Source organism: Agelaius phoeniceus, chromosome 6 (assembly GCF_051311805.1).
Source record: "Agelaius phoeniceus isolate bAgePho1 chromosome 6, bAgePho1.hap1, whole genome shotgun sequence".
NCBI classification, from domain to species: domain Eukaryota; kingdom Metazoa; phylum Chordata; class Aves; order Passeriformes; family Icteridae; genus Agelaius; species Agelaius phoeniceus.
Window position 1 is genome coordinate 22,854,225 of NC_135270.1, and position 23,827 is coordinate 22,878,051.

The window sequence follows — 23,827 nt, forward strand, 5'->3', positions numbered from 1 at the left end:
AGAGCTCTCTGGGACCTGACAGCAGCCAGAAGCTTCCACACTCTCAGACCCCATCAGAGTGTGCAGGAATGACATGAATCCCCTGGTGGAGGAACACCCAGGTAAAGGCACTGAGTCTCCATTCAAGGAAGGGGAGAAAGGTGACTGATGCCTCCAACAGCATCCTTCATGCTGCTGGGAAGGATATTCAAGAAAGGTCCAGTGCTTTGTGTAGCTCAGCTTCAGATTCACATAAGGGGAATCCTCTTTCATTTGAAGTGCCTGTGAAAATTGCAAGAGGCCAAAGCATATTGATATACGAGAAGACACTACTGCAGCCTTAAAACCTTTGCCACAATTTCTATTTGGCAATTGGAGCCTAATGAACACATGCTGTCTTCATTGGCATTGAGTAGCAGATACTTCAGTTTCTGGAATTAGGGAGCATCTTCCTCTGCAGGAAAAGATGCAAGTCACCAAATCACAGGAAAGCAGTCTCCGTCTCGTATTAGGAGCTCAGCGTGCAACAGGCACTTCCCGAGCATCTCCCAATGTACTTGTATAGGACCGACAAAGAGGGACACAGAAACGAGGCGCTGGGGAAAAGCATCAGTCAAGGGAAGGAGAAGGAATGTGAACAAAGATCCGGGGGGAGGTAGGGGGAAACAAAAAAACTGCAAGAGGTGAAGGCCATGGCGCATCTGTGAGCACAAGAGCGCACCCCGTAGCGCGGCCCCTGCCCGAGCCTGCGGCTGGGCGGATAACGCAGGGCTCGGTGAGCAGCCGCTAGGGCCGAGCGCTGCGGGAGCACGGCCCGTCGGGCGCTGCCCGGCCGCAGTCCCGGTCCCGGTCCCGGTCCCGCCCCGCTCCGCCTTTGGCTCCCGCGGCTCCCGGCCCTGCAGTGCCACCTCCCACCGCCAGGGGGCGGCGCGCAGGCGGCGGCGCGCGGCCGCTCCGGGACTGGCGCCTCGCTGGTGCTGACGACGCGGCCCGAGCGGGAGCGGCGGCCGGAGCGGCGGCGGCGTCGTCAGTGGCGGGTTCGGTGTTTCGGTGGCTCTGCCCCTTCCCCGCCGCGCCATGCCCACCGTGGAGGAGCTCTACCGCAACTACGGCATCCTAGCGGACGCCACGGAGACGGCGGGCCAGGTGCGGTGTGGCTGCGGCCTGCAAGGCCTTGCTAGGCCTCGGGCTTGCGTAGCGCCACGGCGGGGAGTTCCGGGCCGAGGGGGGGCTGTCGGGCCAGGGTGCCGTCAGAGGGGCTCCTCGCCTCGCCGCACAGCCGGCGAGCCCCCGGGGCTGTGCTCGGCTGGGTTTCCTCAGGCCGGCGGCGGCGCAGGGCGGGTAAAAGTGAACAGCGCGCCCGGGGATCTGCAAGGACCGCAGTGGCTCCCGTCGCTTTTGCAGCATCCGCGTCCTGTCGGCAGCTCTCCTTTAAATGCGGCGTCTCGGATATTAACCGTTTCTTAGCTAGAGTCAAAGCTGTTTTTTCCAAGGGGCCGGGGAGTTTCGCCTGGCGAATTCGGGCCTTGAAGTCTTTGACACCGCACTTGCAGGTCTGGAGGGCGTCTGGCAGGCTGTCTTGCTAAAAGACTTGCTGAGGACAGGTGAAGTCTGTTGTGGTTTGACAGCTGCACGTAGCCCTTTGGTTTTTTCTTCCTTGAGGCAAGAACGTAAGGTCGACCCTCAAGACTGAAAAATATTTTTTCTGTAAAATTTTGGTAAGATCTGCCATTTGTTTACACCATTTCTGAATTATTCAAGAAAAGAGGATGACTTAGAATATTACTAGTAGAAAATACTATGGTTAGTTACAACTAGTTTTGGAATTGTATTAGTCCCTCATTTTCCAAAATGGCCCCCTGAAAAAGCAGAAGATACTTTTTTTTCCTTTTGGTCGTAATGTCAATAAGTAGGAAAGTAGTTTTGCCATATCTGTATCTAACCGTGGATTTTAAACTAAACGAGAACACTGCTATACAGCGTCACTTAAAAAGTTCTTTAAGAGAACAAATATTTTGGTGGTTGGTTGGAGGCAGGGGGGTGTTGAAGTTTTTTTTTTTGTTTTAATTCAGGTCCGTTCACTTTGCTTGTGTGGTTATGCCCTAGTGAAACAAAGCATCCTTGCAAATAGTCCAACAAAAACATCACCTCAGAGCTGACACCAAAGTGCAAATAAAATGTAGGGAACTGCAGGGAGAGGTGCAGAGTAAAACATGCTGTTACCTTGCCACTTTAGAAATGCACAGCTCATCTCACTTTGATTTTTGTGAGTAGCTTTTGTGAGGAATGAATGGGTAGAGCAGTCTTAGGCAGAGCAAACTCCAGCATGGTTAAGAAATGCAACCTGTGACAGGGTAGGTGTGTAAGAACCTCTGAGGGTAAGTATAGAATGGGGATTCCTAAAACTCTCCCAGCTTTGCCCCTCTCCAGCTTTTGGGTTCCCAGAGCCAGAGGAAGTGTCTCTGTAACAAGCATAGCTTGTGAGGTTATTCTTCAGTGAAATTTTCTGATGCTCTGTTGAACTGAGTGTGCTTCTGGCATATAAAAGTTCTGTGCTAAAACATTTCATTGTTTTGTTAACTTTTGTGGTGGAGTTACCTCTTTGGATTTGTCATTTCATAATCTTGCCTGGTGGCTCCAGTTTCTGCATTCTGAGAAGCTGTGAGTTCCCTGTTCATCAATTCTATCCCACTTAATGCTTTATTATCTCTTAACAACATCATGAACGTGATCTCTTACTGCAAAGCGTCATGGTCACCCTGTTTCAAACAAGGAAACATTGAGCATGGGCATGGGCACTCCCAGAATTATGGCATCAAGAGAAGTACTGAGCTTGTCCAAGAGTGTTTCAGTTGAGAAAGGTGCTCAGGTGTGAGGTGTCCACAAGTGGAATGAAGGTGAGAAGTTGAAAAAAACTATTAGGAAGCTGGCTGAAAATAGAGGAAGAGAAACATTTCTTCATAAGGCATTGTGGACCTTGGCACAGGGCACTGCAGGGCATGAATTGACTCAAGAACTAACCTAGAGAAGTTAATGGATGATTGGTCAATTAACAGTAATTTAAAACAAAGGTCTGGACGCTCTCTCCAGCTTAGGACATTCCTTTGTTACAGATGGGAAGGGAATGCACAAAACAGAAGGATCAAACTGCCTCTGTAGTTGCCTGTGGTTTTTCTAGAGCATTCCGTGCTGCCAGGTACAGATAAAAAAACTCCTGCCTGAACTGCATTTTGCCTACATGGTAGGAGTAATTAGCATACAGGAACACAAATGCAGGGAACACAGGCTTCTCTCTTCCAGTGCTGTGTGAATGCTTTTTCATATGTATTAAGTTTTATGTTACTTGTTCTTAACATGCAGCCTGTGAACCTATGTCTGTACTGATGTGTGTTTTCATTGCTGGTTCGTGCTGGCTCATTCCTGCCTTTGCTGCTCAGTGCACTGCACTGGCCCAACTACAGAGGGAACTGGGTGGTGATGTGGTTCAGCTGAAAGGCAACTGATTCTTTCACTGCTTATTTTTCATCCAGATCTGTATCCCAGTCCAGATTCTGGCAACACAGCTATCAACAAGCTGAAGGGAGTGCTTCAGGAGCATGGGCACTAAATTTTAAAATGCAGTTTGCTTTTGAGGTCATTAAGGCAGTGTACTGCTTTGTAAATTAGTATCTGTATTTGCTATAGGACAACTTTCATGTGGAGTAGTGGTGATGACATATGTGGCTCTGGGAAATTTAATGGAAATAAAGCAAAAAAAGTGTCCTGTACTGTCAGGGTTGCTGTTCAAAGTAGAATAAGCTGTTTTAAGCATTCTTTTTCACAGCCATGAGGAAAATTAATCTTAGAAGGTCCTGATTTCCGCTAGTATCCTAATAATGCTGACTTCTATTTTACAAAAACACAGCTAACCACAAAGACTTCAATTAATTTAAAGTTTTGGTCCTGCAGGCACAGAATCAGAAGCACCTGTGTGATTCTAGTTGGAGCAGCTAGAGAAAATTCTAGCTGCTCCAACTAGAGTGTTTATTCCTGTATTTGGAATATATATTTCTATATTTAAAATTGGAGTTTTCTGGGCTTTTTCTAAAATCTAGATTCCCTTAACAGTTCTTCGAAGCACTGTATTTCATCCCAGATTAGCTACCTGAATACATAGCAGAGATTCCAGGTGGAGTTAACTACCTGAATAGATGGCAAAGATACTTTAGCACCATATATGTTAGTAAGAATTCATGATCCACTGCAGTGGCACAGTTACTGTAATCTCTACTTCAACGACATGAAGTAGAGAATCCATGAGCATACAAAAGGCAGAAACTCCTTGAAAAACTGCCCAAGTTCAGTGGCAGGGTTCATAGAATTTCTTGCACTAATCTAATCACAGTGTGCAGGAGGTGTTACCCCTAGGGCTAGCAGCTGGAGTGGTACATGCTTGAACAGACAGGAGCCAGAATAACAATAAAAGCCATGCAACAGAGGCAAATATTACCAAATTGGCATGGTTGTATCATCTAAGAAAAAAATATATTCCTTTGTAAGAAGCTTGTATAATATGGTTCACTTAAATAGTTTCAGAGAATGGGAGAAAAAAAGTCCTTCCTTGTCTTGAGAATAAGCCAGGATTTTTCCATTTATGTATTCTGGTTTTGCTTTTTTAGCATAAGGATGCCTACCAGGTGATCTTGGATGGTGTGAAAGGAGGTGCCAAGGAGAAGAGACTTGCAGCCCAGTTCATTCCTAAGTTCTTCAAGCATTTTCCTGAGCTAGCTGACTCAGCTATCAACGCCCAGTTGGACCTCTGCGAGGATGAAGATGTTTCTGTAAGAATAAGAACCTTGTAGCAAGTTGATACTTTGAATTTGTATTTTGCTGGGTTTTTTCTCTTTTTGTTTAATGGGCTGTGTCTTTTGGGAGGGCAGGCTTGGTCTTTGGAAAACATAAATTTAATTGTATTCTTGCATTTAATTCATTGTATGATGGTTTGGGAAGATGCATCAGTTTTCATTTATCTGTTTTAGCTCCCACCACTAATCAAAGGAATAGCTCTGTAGAAAGAAACTTACAGTTTATTTGAATAGCATTTACATGGCTTCCTATCAAAATGCACTTTGTGGTAATTGATTCTGATAAATACTGCTGGGAGACAGAATCTTGTTTGCACCTGAGAACCACGGGGATGTGATTCTGGCTGTTGTGCTTCTTGAGATGCTTCATGCTGCTTCTGTGGTGCTGGTAGAAGCTGTACCTTTGAAGCATTTCTGTTCATCAGGTCTTAAGGGATTTGGACAGATCATTCAAGGATTTTTTTCCGTGCTGGGAACAAACCCTAGAGTTTATCCCTGCCATATACACAACTGTAGAACTGTCCTTCCTGTCAGCAAATAAAACTCCTTAATAACACACATTCTAGCCTTTATTTTGTTGATCATAGGAATGATTTTTTGAACAGAAGTACTGTTTGACTTTGATTTTTCTCCTGTGCTGCCTAGCTCTAAGAAAAATACATTATTTTATTCATAAATATGTCGAAATAGGGGGATTTGGGGTGTTATGTAATTCCTGAAAGTTTAATTTTTTTTTAATTTCCATGTTATTGACAATTTCAACAGATCCGTCGACAAGCAATCAAGGAATTGCCTCAGTTTGCCACTGGAGATAACCTTCCTCGGGTAGCAGACATACTGACCCAGCTTCTGCAGTCAGGTAGGAGACACATCCTGGCTGATCTCATGGCACACCTAAATATGTATACAATTTTGCTTCTGTAGAACGTTTTTCACTGATTTATAATTTATCCCAGTGTTGTTCATGTCCTTCTTGTGTTTTCTCCTTTATATTTGCTGTACAGTTAGGCTGAAAGGGCACTAATTATTCTAATCAAAACGAAAAATCTTTTAGATAAAACAATTTTTTTTTCATTCAAGTTCTCTGAAAGCATCTGTAGAAAAAGGCATGGTGGGGGAAACCTTCCAGTTATGGACTGCAGAAAATTGCTTTCTGAAAAAGAGTCACTGAATTTTTGATCCAGTTTCTAGAACCTGAAAGGGCCTGAGGGCATTTTGTCCCATACAGTTGCATTTTTTTAAAAATAGCAGTTATGTTGTTTACAGGTAAATGCTGAGGACAGAATTCTTCTTGTGCAGTATTAGCCTTTTTGGTTTTCTGCCCTTACCTTTCCATTTCAAGTGTATGTATATGAATTTTTTTTCTTTCTCCAGATGATTCTGCAGAATTCAATTTGGTGAACAATGCCTTGCTCAGTATATTTAAGATGGATGCTAAAGGTAAAGGACAGGTTTTTCTCTACATGGCTTATATTAATACTTTGCAGTCTGTAGTAGGATGAGAACAGGACTCAATTTTGTATCTTGTTAGTACAGTGTGAAAGTGAGACGCACACTAATTGTTTGGTTTTGCAAGCAGTACTGAACTTAATAACTGTGGATCTGAATTATGTAGACTGATAAAAGAGTGTGAATTTTTATGTCAAGATATATGAAAATAGTAATTTTTTAAAAGTTAGTATAGCATTTATTTTTAGATGTTTCATGGAATATTAAAAGAGGAAACTTCATTCTTCTGTATAAATGGTCCAGGTCATAACTTCTAAAATAATTTGTGTTATCCAATTTATTCTCCATTCAGGGACTTTGGGAGGTTTATTCAGTCAGATTCTTCAGGGAGAGGATATTGTGAGAGAGCGAGCCATTAAGTTCCTTTCTACAAAACTGAAAACCTTACCAGAGGAAGTGATGACAAAGGAGGTGGAGGAGTTCATATTGACTGAATCAAAGAAGGTGAGTGTTTGATTTCGGTTCAAATTCAAGTATTGTTCAACCATCCCTTGTCATTGGTGTTGCTTTGGAGGTCTGTTTGAGCATTGTACAAATCTTGTACTTATCTATTCTGATACACTCAAGTTTGCAGCATTTTTTGTGGTAATGTTAAAATCGTGGCTCTTCTAATTTTGTAAGAGTGACTTTGATTAGAATTGGACCCAATCATTCACATTGGAAAGGATCTTCGAGAGATTGTTCAGCTCAGTGAATCATGCTCAGCTCTGGTGCTTTTTCCAGTTGGGTTTTGAAAACCTCCTACGAAGGAGAGTTCCTATACTCTCTGGGCAACCAGCTTCAATGTTCAGTTGTCCTCAAGAGATGCTTTTTTCCCTCTCTCCAGTTGAAACCTCCCGTTTTAGTTTTGTGTCATTGTTTCATTCTGACATGTCCACCTCATCAAAGAACCTGGCTGCTATGGGCAGTGTCTTGCTGTGAAGTATTGGAAGGTTAGTTTGCTCCACCCACATACAGCTCTCTTCCTTTAGGCTGGAAAAACCTGATTGCTTTAGGTTCTCCTCATAGCTCATGTGCTCTAGACACAGATCACCTTGTTGATTTACCTTCCAATGACATCCAGCTTATCAAGCACTTCCTCATACAGGAGAGCCCAACACTAGGTGCAGGATTCCAGATTTGGTGAAATGAGGGCTCAGCCAAGGACCTGTCAATCTTCTGTCCCTTTGTTTCCCTTAGTCTGAGCTCTTGTCCTTAGCCCAGAGCACTGCTTGTCAGCCAGGGTATGGTGCTGTCACTTGTGTTTAGCCTGCTGTCCCCCAGAACCCTCAGTCTTTTCAGCAGAGCAGTTCCCTACCCAGTCAGTCCCCTACATGTGCTGATGCAGGGAAGTTGCTTCATCCCAGGTGCAGGACTTGGCATTTGTCTTTGTAGAATCTTAGGAGATTTCCATGCATTCCCTAAGATGAGAAAGATGCAAAAAGTTTTAAAACAACCAGTAATGAGTAAATACTTGTTTAACATTTATTCTGCCTGAAGCATTTGATTTTTGTTAGATAGGAGTTTGTTCTCAAATGTTTGTTTTAGAGTTAAAAAAAGTTTCCTATGCACAACTTGATGACAGTTGCTTTGATCTGTAGGTGCATTGAATTATACTGAATGTTTTCATGTGTTCCTTCAAACTTGTGTTTTTAAATTACTAAATGTTAAATTTAAATGCTAAATATTTGCATACTTTACCTTTTCAAATCCAGTAGGTTTGACTTAGAGGCTTGCAAATTGTCACCACAAAATTCACCACAAAAATACATTTTCTGGTTTTCTCTTAAGGTTCTGGAAGATGTGACAGGCGAGGAATTTGTTCTGTTCATGAAAATATTGTCTGGATTAAAAAGCTTACAGACAGTCAGTGGGAGACAGCAACTGGTGGAGCTGGTGGCTGAGCAGGCTGACCTGGAACAAACGTTCAATCCATCAGATACAGACTGCGTGGACAGACTTCTGCAGTGCACTCGGCAGGCAGTGCCACTGTTCTCAGTATGTGTTTGTTTGCTTTGCATGAGGAAGTTAATGGCTGGAACTTGGCTTTAGTGTTCCCAATGATTATGTTTGAAAGACCACAAATCAGTACTTCTCCACCTTTAACCTCTAATGTATCCAAATGTTGGAAAACATCCTTAAAGCCTCCAAGTGCAAAGATACCTTGTGTTTTTCTCTTCTCTTTTCAAATTTTAGCTGTTACAATTAATTTTGACAAGATTCTCACATTATTTTGTATTAATCTGATTATTTCAAGTCTAGTGCCAGGCAATTGCAGAGCTTAAGGGCCTATTCTTGGTTTGCAAGCAATCTTTTCAGCTGCTGTTGTGGTCATCCTCTGAATTTAGGCTGCCTGCAAGGAGGTCTGTGTCTTAGGAATAAGAGGGAAGTTTCATAAAGCTTTAAGGTACAGCTGTGAGGCAGGCATTTATAAGGGTGGAGGGGGGTGATGGGAGAAAAACATTTAGCCCCTTCAGACTCAAGACTAACATGAATTGTGATCATTTGTTTGTGGGTTTCTTTTTATTTTTCAGAAAAATGTTCATTCCACAAAATTTGTTACTTACTTCTGTGAGCATGTTCTGCCAAACCTCAGCTCTTTGACTACTCTAGTGGAGGGTCTTGATATCCAGTTAGAGGTAAGCCAAAGCTAAAATGTCTTTCAAATAGTGAAGAATAACCATCCTAGATAAAGACAGCTATTTTAAAAATCACAAGCTCTTTCCTCAATGAGTTTTCATTTCTTGGCTTGTAGGAAAAGTAGCTGCACTAGAAAAAACATTTGCTCTTTTGAGGCATGACTGAGCATTGCCTTTTAAAGTGTGTGTCATCTGTCCCAAGCTTTTGAAGCAAGGTAGAATAAGTAGATCAGTGTAATCATTTTTATATTACTCTCAATTTTTTTTAAGCACATAGCATTTACTGAAATGATGGTTGCATAGTTTGGGCTAATTTAGCCTCCTAAGGGAGTGGCTTAATGTCTGTAATTTTGTTTACATTAATCAGTGCTACGGCTTCAGTTAGATCTCTGTGGCTCTCACCTGAAGGTGAGCTGTGCTGCAGATGTGGAGATGAAGTTTTGTTTACTTGTTGACTAATGCTTGTTGGGATTAGACATGCAAATCTGTGTTTCTCTTTACAGACAGGAAAAACAAATTAGGCATGTTCTTCCTTGAATTGCTTCCTGATGTTTTGGGAGGGGTTTAGTTGTAATAGCTGGCCTCTACTGTGACAGCCATCATGGTGATGTGATAATTGATTTTAGGTTGAAAGTTAAGCTTGTGTAACGTTCAGTTAACACACAAAAACCTGGCTATCCTTATGTGTAGGTTTTGAAGCTTCTTGCTGAAATGAGTTCATTTTGCGGTGACATGGAAAAGCTTGAATCAAATTTGAAGAAGCTGTTTGATAAATTGCTGGTAAGACTACTTCAGTTTTTATTCATGTAAAACGCTAAGAAATTAAGTTTTCCTCAAAACAAGTTATTTTTATGTATTCATCTCTTTATCCTTTTTCTGAAGTGACTATTTCAGAGATAGTCCTGTGCACTGATAGAAGGTTGAACATAATTTTGCTATTTAAAGCCTTTGTAGATAGGGAGCTGTTACCTGAATAATGTTTTTAATCCAGTAAGTTCATGTGTGTTTCTTCTTTTTAAATTTCATAGTCATGAGAGACTGGTGTTGATGTCATTAAACACTGTATCTGCACTGACAATTCTAAGCAAATTCAGCACTATTTCAGAAGCATTGGTGCAGTACATTATTGCTTCCTGTGGTAGTTGTGCCACCATAGTATTTCCTCTGAGTCAAGTCACAGAAGTGTAGGTAAACCATCTGCACCAGGACTTTGTTCAGTACTTCATCCATTAGTATAGAGATGGTGGATACTTCTTAAATTGTCAGCATAAACCATCCAATTCAAACACTGTGAAAGAGCAGTCATTCAGCATAAATGTGTCTCATGCATTTGTTTTCCTTTCTGTTCTTCAGGAGTATATGCCACTCCCACCAGAGGAAGCAGAAAATGGGGAAAATGCTGGCAATGAAGAGCCCAAGTTGCAGTTCAGTTATGTGGAGTGTTTATTGTATAGCTTCCATCAGCTAGGTCGCAAACTTCCAGACTTCCTCACAGCCAAACTGAATGCAGAGAAATTGAAAGACTTCAAAATCAGGTAATGATTTAGAGGCAAGTATTAATGTTCTGTTACAAGTTGTTTTTTAAAAAATGTTAGTGGAGTTCCCCGGGGCTCAGTACTGGGGCCCGTCCTATTCAACATCTTTATCAATTACTTGACTGAGGAGATTGGCTGCGTCCTCACTAAGTTTGTGGGCAACACCAAGTTGAGTGGGAGTGTTGATCAGCTGAATGGTAGGAAGGCTCTGCAGAGGGTTTTGGACAGGCTGAATCAATGGGCTAAGGACAACTGCATAAGATTTAATAAGCTGGAGTGCTGGGTCCTGCAGCTGGATCACAACAACACCAGTAGCACTGCAGCCTTGGGCTGGAGTGGCTTGAGAGCTGATCTGCAGAAAGGGGCTTGGAGGTGCTGGTTGACAGCTAGCTGGGTATGAGCCAGCAGTGAGTCCAGGTGGCTAAGAAGACCAATGACATCCAGACCTGTATCAAGAGACCAGCAGGACCAGGACAGTGGTTGTCCCCCTGTACTCAACACTGGTGATTCCTCACCTCGAATGCAATATCCAGTTTCAGGACTGTTGCTTCAAAAAGGACATTGAGGTGCTGGAGTGCGTCCAGAGAAGGGCAGTGGAGCTGGGGAAGGGTCTGGAGCACAAGTCTCATGAGGAGGGGCTGAGGGAGTAGGGGCTGTTTAGTCTGGAGAAAAGGAAGCTCAGAGGGGACCTCATTGCCCTCTACAGCTGCCTGACTAGAGGTTGTAGTGAGGTAGGAGATCGGTCTCTTCTGCCATGTCTCAACTGAAAGGATGAGGAAATGGCCTTATGTTGCACAAGGAAAAGGGTCAGATTATATACTAGAGAAAAAAAATTTTACTGGAGGAGTGGTTGGGCACTGGAATAAGTTCCCCTGGGAGGTAGTGGAATCACTGTCTCAGGAAATGTTCAAGAGGCATCTGGATGTGGCACTTGCAGTATGGTTTAGGTGTGACAGTTGGATTAGCTGATCCTGTAGGTCTCTTCTAACCTTTGTAATTCTCTGACTCTACGAAGGTGTGAATTACTGTCTGGATGCTAAAGAAGCACAAATCAGATTGATGGAAGACTTACTTTGAGCATTTTTCCTAAAAGGGAAGAAACAAGATTACAGCTTCTCTTTGCTTATGCTTTTATTTCTACAGCACTGTGTAAATTTTACTAAGGGATTGTTTTTAAATGTTTTAGGCTACAGTATTTTGCTCGAGGATTGCAGGTGTATATCCGACAGCTTCGTCTGGCACTTCAAGGAAAAACAGGAGAAGCTTTGAAAACAGAGGAGGTAAGAATTGTTCAGGAATTCCGATTTTTCTAGTTGAGCTTACTGAAAGAACCATTGGCACACATTAATAGGCTGTAGTCAGTTTTAAGTATGCAAATAGATTAAGGAAATAATAGTGCTAACATTATTGCAAGTGCATGTTACCTTATGCTACATTTTGCAAGTGAAGATGACCTAGTTTTGACTTTTAGCTGCTTGCTGCAGCCGCATGTATTTGGTTTAATTGTGCTCTGTGCTTTGTTTTGAAGGGGAGATTTTCTTATGTTGAACAAAAAAAAAAACCACAGTGGGAACTACACTGGAACATTAAAAGCAACTAGTTAGTGTGAAACTACAAGAATCTTAAAAGCAGCTGTGATAAAAACTTGGAAGTGTACAAGTGTACACGCTTTTCACTATCACTGTTACTATAGCAATTCACTAGGAAGAACAATGAGTTTCATGTTATGGCTTTGTGTAATGAGGTTGGCATAAAGGTACTAGATGCTCATTGGTGTCTGGTTCTTTTACAGAACAAGATTAAAGTGGTTGCCTTGAAAATAACCAATAACATTAATGTTTTAATCAAGGTAAGTCTCACATTATGAAGGACTAAATTCCCACTGCAGAGTAACCTATGCAGAAGAAAGGAATAGATTTGAACCAAGTTGTTTTGTGGTATTGTGTTAATTGGTGGCAGCCAGCTCAGAGTTGGTGCTGCTTTACTTTCTCTGAAGAGATGTGGAACTTGCTGATCGTGCTAGCAGCTTAGCTTTTGCTGCTTATTTTCTTGGGATAGGGTGTGGACACACTTTCTTACAGTACTAGTTGTCCCCTGGAAAAGACCACCTTAACTTCTTCAGGGGTCTCTGGATTTTCTTGTCATTACCCTTTCCTGCAGTGTCAGTGAGGAGTATGGAATAGTCCAAAGATGTGCAAGGAGATCTGAAGGAGGGAGGAGGCAGAGCAAGCTTCTATATAGAACCTGTTTCTCCAAAACACCTAGAAGAGATGGGCTGCAAGAAATAGACTTTCATCTGGAGCCCACAAAACCATTCTGATTTCTTCTAACCCCCTTTTCCTCTCTTTCTTCACTCTCACTTCCCCCAGTGAACCAAAAACTTGGCCTACCATATTGAGAAGCTTATCTTGTACCATCATAGGGATATTAGATGTCTTCCAGCAGGAGCCACTGTGGTTCATTGTAAGGTGCTTGTGGTGCACAGGGAAGGAGAGAAGTCCCAGGCTTTCTCTGCAGATGCCCCATTCCTTGGAACATTCAAGGCTGGATTAGATAGGTGTCTGAGCAACCTGATCTAGTGGAAGATGTCCCAGCTCATTGCAGGGTCATTGAAGTAGATGGCATTTAAACATCCTTCCAACCCAACCTAGTGTATGATTCTGTATTTGGTCAGTGTAGGACACTATTCTGCTAAGATAAATCCTACTTGAATTTCCTAGTAAAGGCAGCCAGATAAGGCAGTGTTCTACTGCCTTCTCTCTCTGCCATGGGACTAAAGGGTTTAAAATTATTGGAAAGTAGTGGTTATTCTGGAGTCTAGTAAGTAAGTAGCTGAAATTTTGAAGTGCAATCGACATAAATTTAACTGTAGAATAAACTGTCCTATTCTGCATCCATAGGATCTCTTCCACATTCCTCCTTCTTACAAAAGTACAGTTACATTGTCCTGGAAACCAGTACAGAAGGCAGATGCAAGGTAAGAGTTCCTCATACAATAAAAGAAAAACAGTGGGGTTTATTTTGTAAACAGTAAAAATTAACCTTCCAAGCTGTGTGTACAATATAGACAGCATGTGAGCTAAAAGTTTCACATCAGAAATAACACCCATCCTGTGGCTGTGGAGAGATGCTCTTAGTCTTGCTTTAGGGATACTAAAGACAATCAACTGGAGGCTCTTCTGAGACTGTTATTCAGGGCATCATCATTGGCTGCTGCTGGCTTTCAGTGGTTGATCTTTGTGGCTGAGCTACTATTACTGTACTTGTCACCATAGGGGTGTAATGATATGTTTTTGTTTTCTTCTGTCAGTCAAAAAAGAGCAAGTGAAGATACAACTTCAAGTTCACCCCCAAAGAAAGCTTCAGCAGGACCAAAAAGGGATGCCAGGCAAATATACAATCCTCCCAGTGGAAAATACAGCAGTAACCTGGGTAGTTTTTCTTACGGTAAGTTAGGCAGCTTGGAAAAACTTTGTCTAGTGACAGTTGTGTCTTGGGGTGGGGTGAATAAATATCACTTTCATGGAAGATCAAATTGTACTGCCATGAATTTTTTCTTTGTGCTGGTCTCTTCCTAGTTGTCAATGTATTGCAGTGTTTGAATGTTACCAGCCTATGACTTAAGTCATTTGCAAGTTAGTTTTAGTAGTGTTTTAATACCTAGAGTTAGTAATTGAACTGTTGTGTTCTCTGTTATGACACACAGTGCACCAGTTTCCCATTGAACAGGCCAGTTGCAGCAAATGGCAGAGCTGGGTCACCTCCTGTCATACAACTGGACCTGTGCTGCATTCCTATTACAGCCACTGCTGATGTTGCAGACCTGATCCAGAAGTTCTGGGAGTTGCCAGGTTCACTCTCTATGCACACAGTTATATCCTCGTGCTCCCAGTCATACTGAATCTGCCTTTCTGCGAGTCATATTTTTGGGTGAAGCACAAGAGCAGTTGCAGACTGAATGAGTAGGACCAGCAATGGCAGCAGCCCGTTCCTGTCTTTCCTGTAGGCCCATTGGTCCTACCTCTGGCAAGGAAAGAGTCTGCTATGACAAATTGTCACCCACACCCATGAGTTGAAAAACTATTCTAAACCTTTGGCAGATATATAAAGCAAAGAGAAGAGATAACACCATCTGAAATTTCTTATTCTAGACATCAGATGACACACCTGTGTCTTTTAAGATAAGCTTGTAATCCTGCAGGTCTAAAGATTGGGAAGCATTCAAATGTTTTATTACTTGCTACTGTTTCTTGTTAGTGAGATGCTTTAGCCTAGTCAGTCAGCTCCTGATTTCTATAGCCTTTAAAACCAGCATGAAGTTCTCTCTGTAGATTAATAGAAACTGTATTTTAAGACTATACATGAAGAGAAATCATGAAAGGGGAATGAGGGTTTGGTACGCTTTCAAACAAATCCAAAGAAACTATATAAACTTACTAAGTTTTGTGTTATTGGGTAATTTTTTGCTGTGATCAGATATGTTCTTAACAAATAGAAAGGAAAAACTTTCTACAGTATCAAATAGTTTGTGTGGTATCCATCTCTAGCTAGGGTTTGTGACTGAATGATGATACCAGCCCCAGAAAAAAAGAATAATATGCTGGTGGTAACTTAAGGCTAGGAAAGGACAGAGAGAAAGACAAAGTTCTGGTTTTCCACAGTTTTATAAAATCACTAGTAGCAAATCAGACCAACACCTCAAGGTTAATATTGTGTTATTGAACAGAAGGAAGAGCTAGGCAGCCAGCTTTCTATCTGTGGTGATAGATTGGCCCAAATATAGTCCTAAATTACAGGGACAGTTATGTATCACAGTATTAGTATGCAGAAAGGCTCCACTTAATTTGGATGGGCTCATTCTCCTGACCTCCTTTTAAAAGTCAGTGGGGTCCATTTTCCATCAGAAAATAACTCGTCAATCTCATGGCCCATAAGGAGGCATAGCCTCAGAGACTGAAGTTACCCTTCAGAACCTCCAGATCCTGCTATTCATTTTGGATCTGTATACAGCATAAAACCTTCCTGAAAAGTTTTGACTCTTTATTTCAGAGCAAAGAGGTGGTTTCCGGGGTGGACGAGGAAGAGGCTGGGGAGGACGTGGCAATCGCAGCCGAGGAAGAATCTACTGAGAAGACTGCTAAATCTTGCATGCCCCTGAAGGGCTGAAGTGAAAGTGCTACTCAGCAAGTTTGCTTGGAGCATTGTTTTCTTCAAGGACTGCCTTCCATTGAGACTGACTTAAATGTTCTTTATACCTTTGTATGTATGATCTACTTTTCTAACGGACTACAACTTGTCCATAGTGAAACTACAACTGTATTTTTGGATGCTTACAGTCAGCAGTTTTGGGTTCTTACTTTTGAAGTGTCTTCAAGATTCAAAATTGGAAAAGAGCATAGATGTTTCATCAAAAGCTGCATCTTGACAGTTTGTATATTAACCTAAAATTCAGCTACTGCATAACTGAAATATATAATTGAGTTTATGTATTAAGTAATGGACAGGAAAGGCATGACAACAGAGATATGTGTTAGATAAGCTTAGCAGCTGAAGTAATCCTTTCCTCATCTGTAACCATATTTTGCAATATGTGGAGAAGAGTACCATTGTTAAATTTTCTTTGATTTACTTTCTTTAATTGAATTGAATTAAATACATGCTGGTTTTTTAAAGTTTGCAACATGGCTGGAAATCTGTTCTGCTTGTAGCATGAAGCATTCTTACTTAGAGATGTGGAGAATGTGGCGTTTTTTGGTTTGCACATCTTACTCTTCTCCGTGCATTGTAATACAAAAGTGATGTTTTGAAAATTAATTTTTAATGTTTAATATGAATATGTGCATATAGTTATGCCGTGAAATCTCAGTAAATGAATAGCATAAAAAACCAAAACAATAAATGACAAATTATTTCAGGAATGGGTAAAGACTGATGCAGTGATTAAGCTTCATAGACTGGAGCTGGACCATAGGTGTTTCTGGCTCTTTTCTGTTTTATGCAGATTTCTGGATTAGCTGGCACTTGAGGGTGGGCTGCTTGGTTGGTTTTTCTTGTTTTGTGATTTTTGTGTGTGTGTGTTTTGGTTCTTTTTTTTTAACCAATAGTTGCATTCAAAAATATATAAATAAAACTGTATTTTGGGTAACATTGAAAAATTCCAGCTACATAGTTCAATTCAAGTGGAAAAGTTAACAATTCCATGCTACTTTTTCCATAACAACTTGAGATTTTTATTTACTGATGTGCACCCAGAAAATACAATGTAAGAGCACAATGTTGTTTTGTTTTTTTTTATTCTCACCACTCAAAATTTTAACTTCTCAGGTCATTCAACATTGTAAAGGAATTAGTATATAGTAAAAAGAAGTCAAAACAGGAAAAGAATTTTAATTAAGTGTTCCAGAGCATGTTGATGTAAAATACCTTAGGCTTTAGAAGAGTGAATAATACGTCTTACCCTCCTTTTTTTTGCCCAGTGATATCCACAAAAGGTGATGTCTCCCCACCCTAGTTGCATTTGTATTTGCTTGTGAATCTCATTCAGGTGTTTTCATTAACACTCTTTAATATTTATCACTACAATCAGAAGGCCAGAATGCCAAAATTATGTCAAAGTTAGAAACATTGTTGAGGATGCTAAATTCAAAGTCTCTTTTTGCTTAACTCTGGAACAGTAGGTAGGAAACTTTGGACATTCCAGGACATGTGAGCTGACTGTATTTCTTGTTACATGCCAGCTGCTAAACTCTGATTTGTCATTAAAACCATGAAACTTGGCTAAAAGCTTCAAAGAAATTTGTGAGGTCAAAATGTCACTCTGAAAATAGGCACTAGATATGTAATAAGCTTCTACTGGGAGGGAAAAGAAAGGAAAAAGAAAAGACATTTTGCACTTGTGGCTATAATTGGTATTTTGAGGGGATTTAATAATGTAATCCCAAGGCCTAAACACAGCTTGTATTTAGACTAGTAACTAGGTACTAGCAGCTGCTTTTCTCACTGAATTTTGGGTGAGTTTTCTTTGTGTGACTCCTGTATTTCAGAGGTGATGTGCAAAGCTCTTGTGGCCTCAGAATTAGTTAGATCATTTTTCCCCAGTTTCCTATCTAATTTTAAAATAGTGAATTCTTGTGGAAACACCTGTTTACCATCTTGTTGAATTGTAAATGTTCCCTTACAGCTTTGGAATAAATTCATTTTGTAATTTTGTTTGGCTCAGTGTTTCACAGTTACTTTGCAGTATTGTGTCACCTTAGTAAAAGAAGTTCTGTGGTACCTTTTTGTTGTAGTTCAGTTACTCCTTAAGTTGCTGTAGATCCAGAAAGCTGTTTACCACTAAGGAATCATAATTAGACTGCATTAAATGTTTCAAGTAATTCAACTTTCAAATGTAGAATTTTGAGGGAGAATTTAAATATTCGGCAAAAGCTGCACATTTACATCTTATTTGGAAATTCGGTGAAAAGGAGTCAGTCATTGTCTTACTCAAGCTCCTCGATGTTGACAGTGTGATACAGTTTTTTAGTAACTTATGAGAGGAAAGCTAATGTCTACAAACAATTTGAGGGATGAAGGTGTGGGTGTTAACATCTTTGAAATGCGTCCCAATGTCTCTGCTAACTTTGGGCAGCAGGTTTGTTGCGGAGCCCAGGCAGCTTGGCTCCTGAAATAGATAAGGGTGTGCACAAACCTGAGTTTCTGAACTTGGTGTAAAATGGTAGTGTCAAGGGAGGAATATGTGAAGGTGGTTCAGGAAGGCTGTACTTTCCTGGTACCTCAGCCAGTGGGGAAAGGAAGAGGGCAACATGCAGCCAGTTTGGGATAAACCCCTAGAGAGAAAACCCCACGGTTGTGTGCCTCAATGGACTCTCCTTTTCCTGGAATAAAGTTGCAGGACTCCAGTTTCCCTTTTGGACATAAACCTCGGGTGTTTGTGGATTTTCCTGACATTTTTAATAAGCAAGAGCCACTTGGAACGGCAGCCTAGGGTTTTTTGCCTGATTTGAAAACTCTGGCAGCAGTAAGGAACTATCATAGTTGTGCTGTATTTTCTCTCAGCTGATAGAAACCAAATCCGTTGAGCCACTGACACACCATTTTGCAAACTTGCTCTTGTTTCTACTTAATAAGTTTGAGTTGCAAACAAATACTGCTGTTCAATAGGCACCGGGAAGTTTGATGTTTCCAAGAAGCTGGACTGCAGAAAGATTGAACAGATCAACATTTGAACGTGGCAGCTTTTAGATTTCTCTCGGTACTGGGGAAACAGGCTCCCGCTGCTGTGTTGGTATTTACTGTCAACTAGAACACGAAAAGGAAAGTTCAGGTTTTGCTGTGTAACTGGAAAGCATTAGAAGGGATGTGGCCTTCAGAGCTCTCTTCACCCAGCTCCCGGGAAGGCTGGCATTAACTGTGAGTGCATGGCTGCAGCTACGGCTTGGTTTGAGCTGGCCACAAAGTCATTCCCTCGACCCCTCGTGGCAAATGTTCCAGTGCCCCGGACAAAAATCACCTCTTTTAAATCGAAATTCAGCGTGTCGCCACACGGCGCTTGTTGGCATTTAACGCCGGCCTAGTGCTGGGGGCAGCAGCTCGGGCGTTACCGGCGGCTGCCAGGGCTGCGGGAAGCCGCTGTTGGCCGGGCCCGGCTCCCCGCGCGGGGCAGTCGGTGCGCGGTGCTCTAACGGTGCTCCAGGCCCGCGCTCCCGCTGCTGGCCACCCCTCAGCCCGGGGCTGCTCCAAGACTGAGAGCGCTCCAGCTGGGGGCTCCCGGCCCCGCCTCAGGCACCGACCCGGGCCCGCCCCCGTCCCGGTCCGCCCCCCCGGCGCGGCCACACCGGGCCGAGCGTGCGGCACCGCCCGCTCCCAAAATGGCGGGGGCGGCCGTTCCGCTTCCGGGGGGTGCGAGCAGGCCGGGATTGGGGAAGATGGCGGCGGCTGGAGCGTCCGGGCGGGGCGGGCTGGGGCGAGTATGGGTCTTCTCCGGTTGGGCCCTGGGTCTGTGCTCGTTGCTGGCCTCGGGGACGCGGCCCGCCGCTGCCACCACCCACTGGGTGGTTACCGAGGACGGGAAGATCCAGCAGCAGGTGAGCGGCCCGAGGACGTGGGGCGCTGCCCACCCGGCTGCGGAGGCACGGAGAGCCCCTGTCCGCGCCGTCACTCACCCATAGCCCTGGTCTGCCCCGAGCTGCGGGGCACTCGGCCCGGGGCGAAGCCCTGCCTGTTCCCGCAGCCGCTGCAGCAGCCGGGCGCCGGTGCCGGTCGCTCCCGCGGCCCCGGCACAGGGGTCTCCCGCAGCGAGCTGGCGTCGCTCGTGAAACGTGGCTCGAATCCGCCGGAGCCCCGGGGCGAGGCATCGGGGAGGGGCGGTTGGTGTGTTGGGGTGAGCCGAGAATGGATTTCGGCTGGAGCAGCGGCGGTTCCTGCCTGGGGCCGCTCCCGGGAGCCTCCGGCACGAGGCCGGGTCCCGCTGTGGTGGTGAAAGCAGCGGTACCGCGGCCCCGGCTCGCAGCCGGGACCCGAGCGGGGCCGGCCCCGGGCTCCTCGCCGCGGGGAGGAGATGTCAGTGAGTTTGCGATTTTTCACATCCAGCCGCACCCGACCCGCCCGCTTTTCCTTCCTGCTGGAAGTAGGAAAGAGAAACGGTGGCATGTGTGCTCGGTGCCGGAGCACACGCACGCCCTGTGGGTTTAGTCAAAATGTCTTATTTTAGTGGGCTGTGCCACATGTTCACTAAGCTGCTTGAAAGAGTCGATCTGTATCTCTTACTTAGGCTTTTTCTTAGTTGCTTGCCTTCCTCTTTGTTGTTAAGGGAGCAGTACTAGAAATTTACTTTTGTGTCAGATCTCTCCGTTTCCCTCTGGAGTGAAAGAGTTGATCGCTGTAGCAAGCAATGTGGCCTTCCCCCTGTACAGTAGAGTGGAGACATGAATGTCCATTATCAATTTCCATTTGTGAGGATTTTTAGTCGGATTTTCCTGTCAAAATGCATTGAGGTCCTCAGACAGTTGGAGCAGACTTTTCTCTGCAGGAAACTCCTTCTGTCTTTATGGTTCTCGGGCACTTTGGCTGTCTGGGTGGATCCAGGCACTCTAACACCCTCATTAATCATAAATTAATTAATGACACCACTTCCAGTGCTATCTCATCTCTTTTTGCCACTTAACATAGTGGGGAAGTGGTGCAAGTATATGATAATGCTCTGGAAGCATCTGTGTGTGTATACTGAGTGTATATTATAAAATTTGGGTCAGGTGTTGATTTTGATTATTGCAAGAAAAGCAGCTGTAACTTGGAAAAAATCCAATTAGATAAAAAGGCTTTAAAATCTTATTAGCTAAATCCATTACTTATTTTAAGGAGTGGTTTTTCATTATGTCAGCTAACTGATGGTACAGGTAGAAACTTCCACTATACCATTGTGGTGCATTAGTCTTTTCTGTTACAGTTCCAAAGGCTTTGTAAGCAGGGGCATTCGCATGTTCCCTCTGTCAATTTCTCAAAGCCTGTAGGTGAGGTGAAAAAACAGTATCTGTGGAATAGCTTCTCTTACTTGCATGGTCAAAATTGATTCACCCATTTCCAGCAAGGAAATTCCAATTATAAGTGTGTTCTTACTCAGACTATGAGAAGCTAGATTCTTCAGTACCTGGAATGTAGTGCTGCGAATTGTCCAGTGAGCTTTTTGTAATTAGATTAATTTTGGCATCTGTTACTGTCATGTCCCTGGCTCTGATGAAAATTGTATTAAGATTTGTGGTTATTGCTATTGCCAACTCTGCATGGCACCTCTGAATTTCATTTTTTCCACTTACTTGTGTTGTGGGGAATCACTGGATAAGTTTCTTAGTGAACTTCAATGTTGTTTTAAGTGCCAAAATGTAGCACTAGTTCAGTAGTTAGCAGTAAAAGTGACAGTCTCCACCTGTCCAGCAGCAGGCAGGAATTGTTGTTGTCCCACTCTTCATTACACAGGTGCAGTCACACCTTGACTGCTGCATGCAGTTTTGGGTGCCTCTGAATAAGGACATTACACTCTTAGTCTGTGTGCCCTCCCAGAGGAGAGCAAGCAGGAGGATGGAAGCTCTCAAGGGTAAGACTTACAAGAAGCAGCTGAGGTCACTCAGCTCATTCAGCCTAGTTCTGAGGAGACCTCAGGCAAGGCAGTGGAGGGGCAGGTGCTGATCTCCTCTCTCTGGTGACTGGTGAGAGGACATGAGGACAGGGAATGAAGGTGTGCCAGGGCAAGTTCAGACTGGACATTAGGAAAAGGTTCTTCACAGACAGGGTGGTCAGTCACTGGAGCAGGCTCCCCAGGGAAGTGGTCACAGCACCAGTTGTGCCCAAGTTCAAGCAGCATCTCAGCAGCACTTGGAGTATTCATAAGGGATTTATCAATTAATTGGTAGAACCACAATATTTCAAAATATTTAAGCTCTCTTCCTAATACCAACAACTTATTAACAGGACAAAAGCCTCCCAACTTCACCGCAGAGCATTCCTTTGCTTTAATTTTTCAGAGTATTCTTCATTAAGTTGTTATGTGTCATGAGAACTCAGGGGTCCATCCCAGCCTGAGACACTCTGTGATTCATTGGCACTGCAAACCTCTGCATGTTACGTGCTCCAGGGGATGTTGCTGGTGGCCAACTGTTGTTGGACCTTGCACTCCTCATTGCAGTGCTTCCAGCACAGCAGTCTCCAACTGGAAGTGGCTGCTGGTGGCAAAGAGTGGTGATATTAATCAGCATTTATATGATTTAATTTTGGAAATACTAGCATTCTTAAAGTCTGAAACACATCTTCAAAGATGACCAGCTTTTTAGAGAGGCACAGGCTTGATCTTCACTTGGACTACTTCAGTTGATCTGAATGAAGCCTATATAATTATGAGGTAGGCAGAACTTAATTGATAGTAAGACCCAGACATTCCCACTGCTAAATGAGCCACTATCAGTGGAAATGCAGATGAGCACCAGTGACAAGTGACTTCCTTGTAGTTTTGAGTTTGCTGCTGTGAGCTTTTTTTCCTTCTTACTAAAGTGCAGAACATGTGGGTGAGGAGCTGACAGCAGGAGTCACGGATCCTGACCTAAATACGAAAGATAGTTGCTGGAATGTGTTTGGGGGAAGAAAGATGATATTAATATAAATTACTGACCTAAAGTCTCTTTTAGCTGTTTCTCCTTACAGTGCAGCAAGGGTGCAAGCATTTAATATGGGACTGTATTCAAGCATTTAAGTGAGATTGACTTTTCTATGACCCAAGACCACAGGAGTACCCTGGCTCAGCCTTGATTTCCTAGTGATACAAAAACCTGGCAGCAGTGGCAAAATTAACACAGACCAAACAATTTTCCATATATCATCAAGATTTCATCTAGTAAACAAGAGTACTTGCTAAGTGGGCACTGTTCAAGTTTCTAGTGAGCATTTCTAAATGACAAAACAAATTACTAGCACTGCATATAATATTTCAGTGTCAGCCATCAAGAAAAAAGCCATCAAGTTGTATCTGTTGCTATAGTAGCTGGTTTTCAGATCAAAGACATCATTCTCTGGATCAGTTCATGTTCATTTTTAGTCTGAGTCTACCTTCAAATGTGTGCTCTTGCAAGGCCAGAGACTGACTAATCGTCTCTCTTTAATGAGATTATATCTGCTCAGTGCACATGTTTATAAGCCATTTCACAACTCACACTATAAAGTTCAGGCTAATATATAACTGATTTTTGACAGTGCTTGTCTGCCAGTAGGGAGGCTAGTCACTCCACAGAAATACTAGTGTGCTTCCAGAGAAGAGAGAAGCTCAGTGTAAAGAGAGGACAGACAACTGTCAGATGAAATGCAATGTGGAATACAGTCATTCATGGCTTTAATGGTGGGCACCAGCTGCTACCATGGCTCAGAGACCTGACATATGAGAGCAGAGGTGGGGTCTTTCTAGAGATACCTTGATGGAGGTGATTAAAACTGAGCAAGCTAGTGGGGATTCAGAGGGCTGCCTTTTTGTGGACTGCTGTAAACTCTGAAGAAGTTAGGTCAGAATAATTAAAGTGCAGAAACTTCCCAGGCAGATGATCCAAAGCAGGATTGGGAAAGTGTTGTCAGGAGCAAAGAGCTCCTGGCAAGGAATCTGAGTTGGCAAAAAGTTGTTGTAGTTTTAATGTGTTGTCGTGTGTTTTGAAGTTCATGAGAGATGATCTGGAGAGGAGAGTCAAAGAGCAATGCTGGCTAACTTATTTGGAACTAAGACAACCTGCTGCTCAATGAATGTGACATCTGAATTTCCTGCAGTGCTGTAGTATGCTTCACTCTGGCTTAGTCCAGTAGAGAGGACAGA

The 23,827-nt window shown here is 43.1% G+C and overlaps 2 protein-coding genes across 2 annotated transcripts in view; both read left to right on the top strand.

The window, feature by feature from the left end:
* Positions 1-925: 925 nt before the first annotated feature.
* API5 (apoptosis inhibitor 5) lies at positions 926-17,693 on the top strand. The gene is made up of 14 exons (XM_054635986.2): positions 926-1,125; positions 4,638-4,799; positions 5,589-5,682; positions 6,198-6,263; positions 6,625-6,776; positions 8,103-8,309; positions 8,846-8,950; positions 9,641-9,730; positions 10,304-10,485; positions 11,672-11,765; positions 12,278-12,334; positions 13,386-13,462; positions 13,796-13,932; positions 15,535-17,693. Exons 1-14 carry the CDS (start codon positions 1,057-1,059, stop codon positions 15,612-15,614), a joined length of 1,572 nt encoding a protein of 523 aa, XP_054491961.1. The 5' UTR covers positions 926-1,056; the 3' UTR covers positions 15,615-17,693.
* A 1,647-nt stretch (positions 17,694-19,340) lies between these two features.
* Positions 19,341-23,827, top strand: part of TTC17 (tetratricopeptide repeat domain 17) — a 54,650-nt gene continuing 50,163 nt past the window's right edge. Inside the window, exon 1 of the mRNA XM_054634826.2 lies at positions 19,341-19,571. Within this exon, the coding sequence (XP_054490801.2) occupies positions 19,356-19,571 (216 nt within the window). The 5' untranslated portion in view covers positions 19,341-19,355. The remainder of the gene's footprint in view (positions 19,572-23,827) is intronic.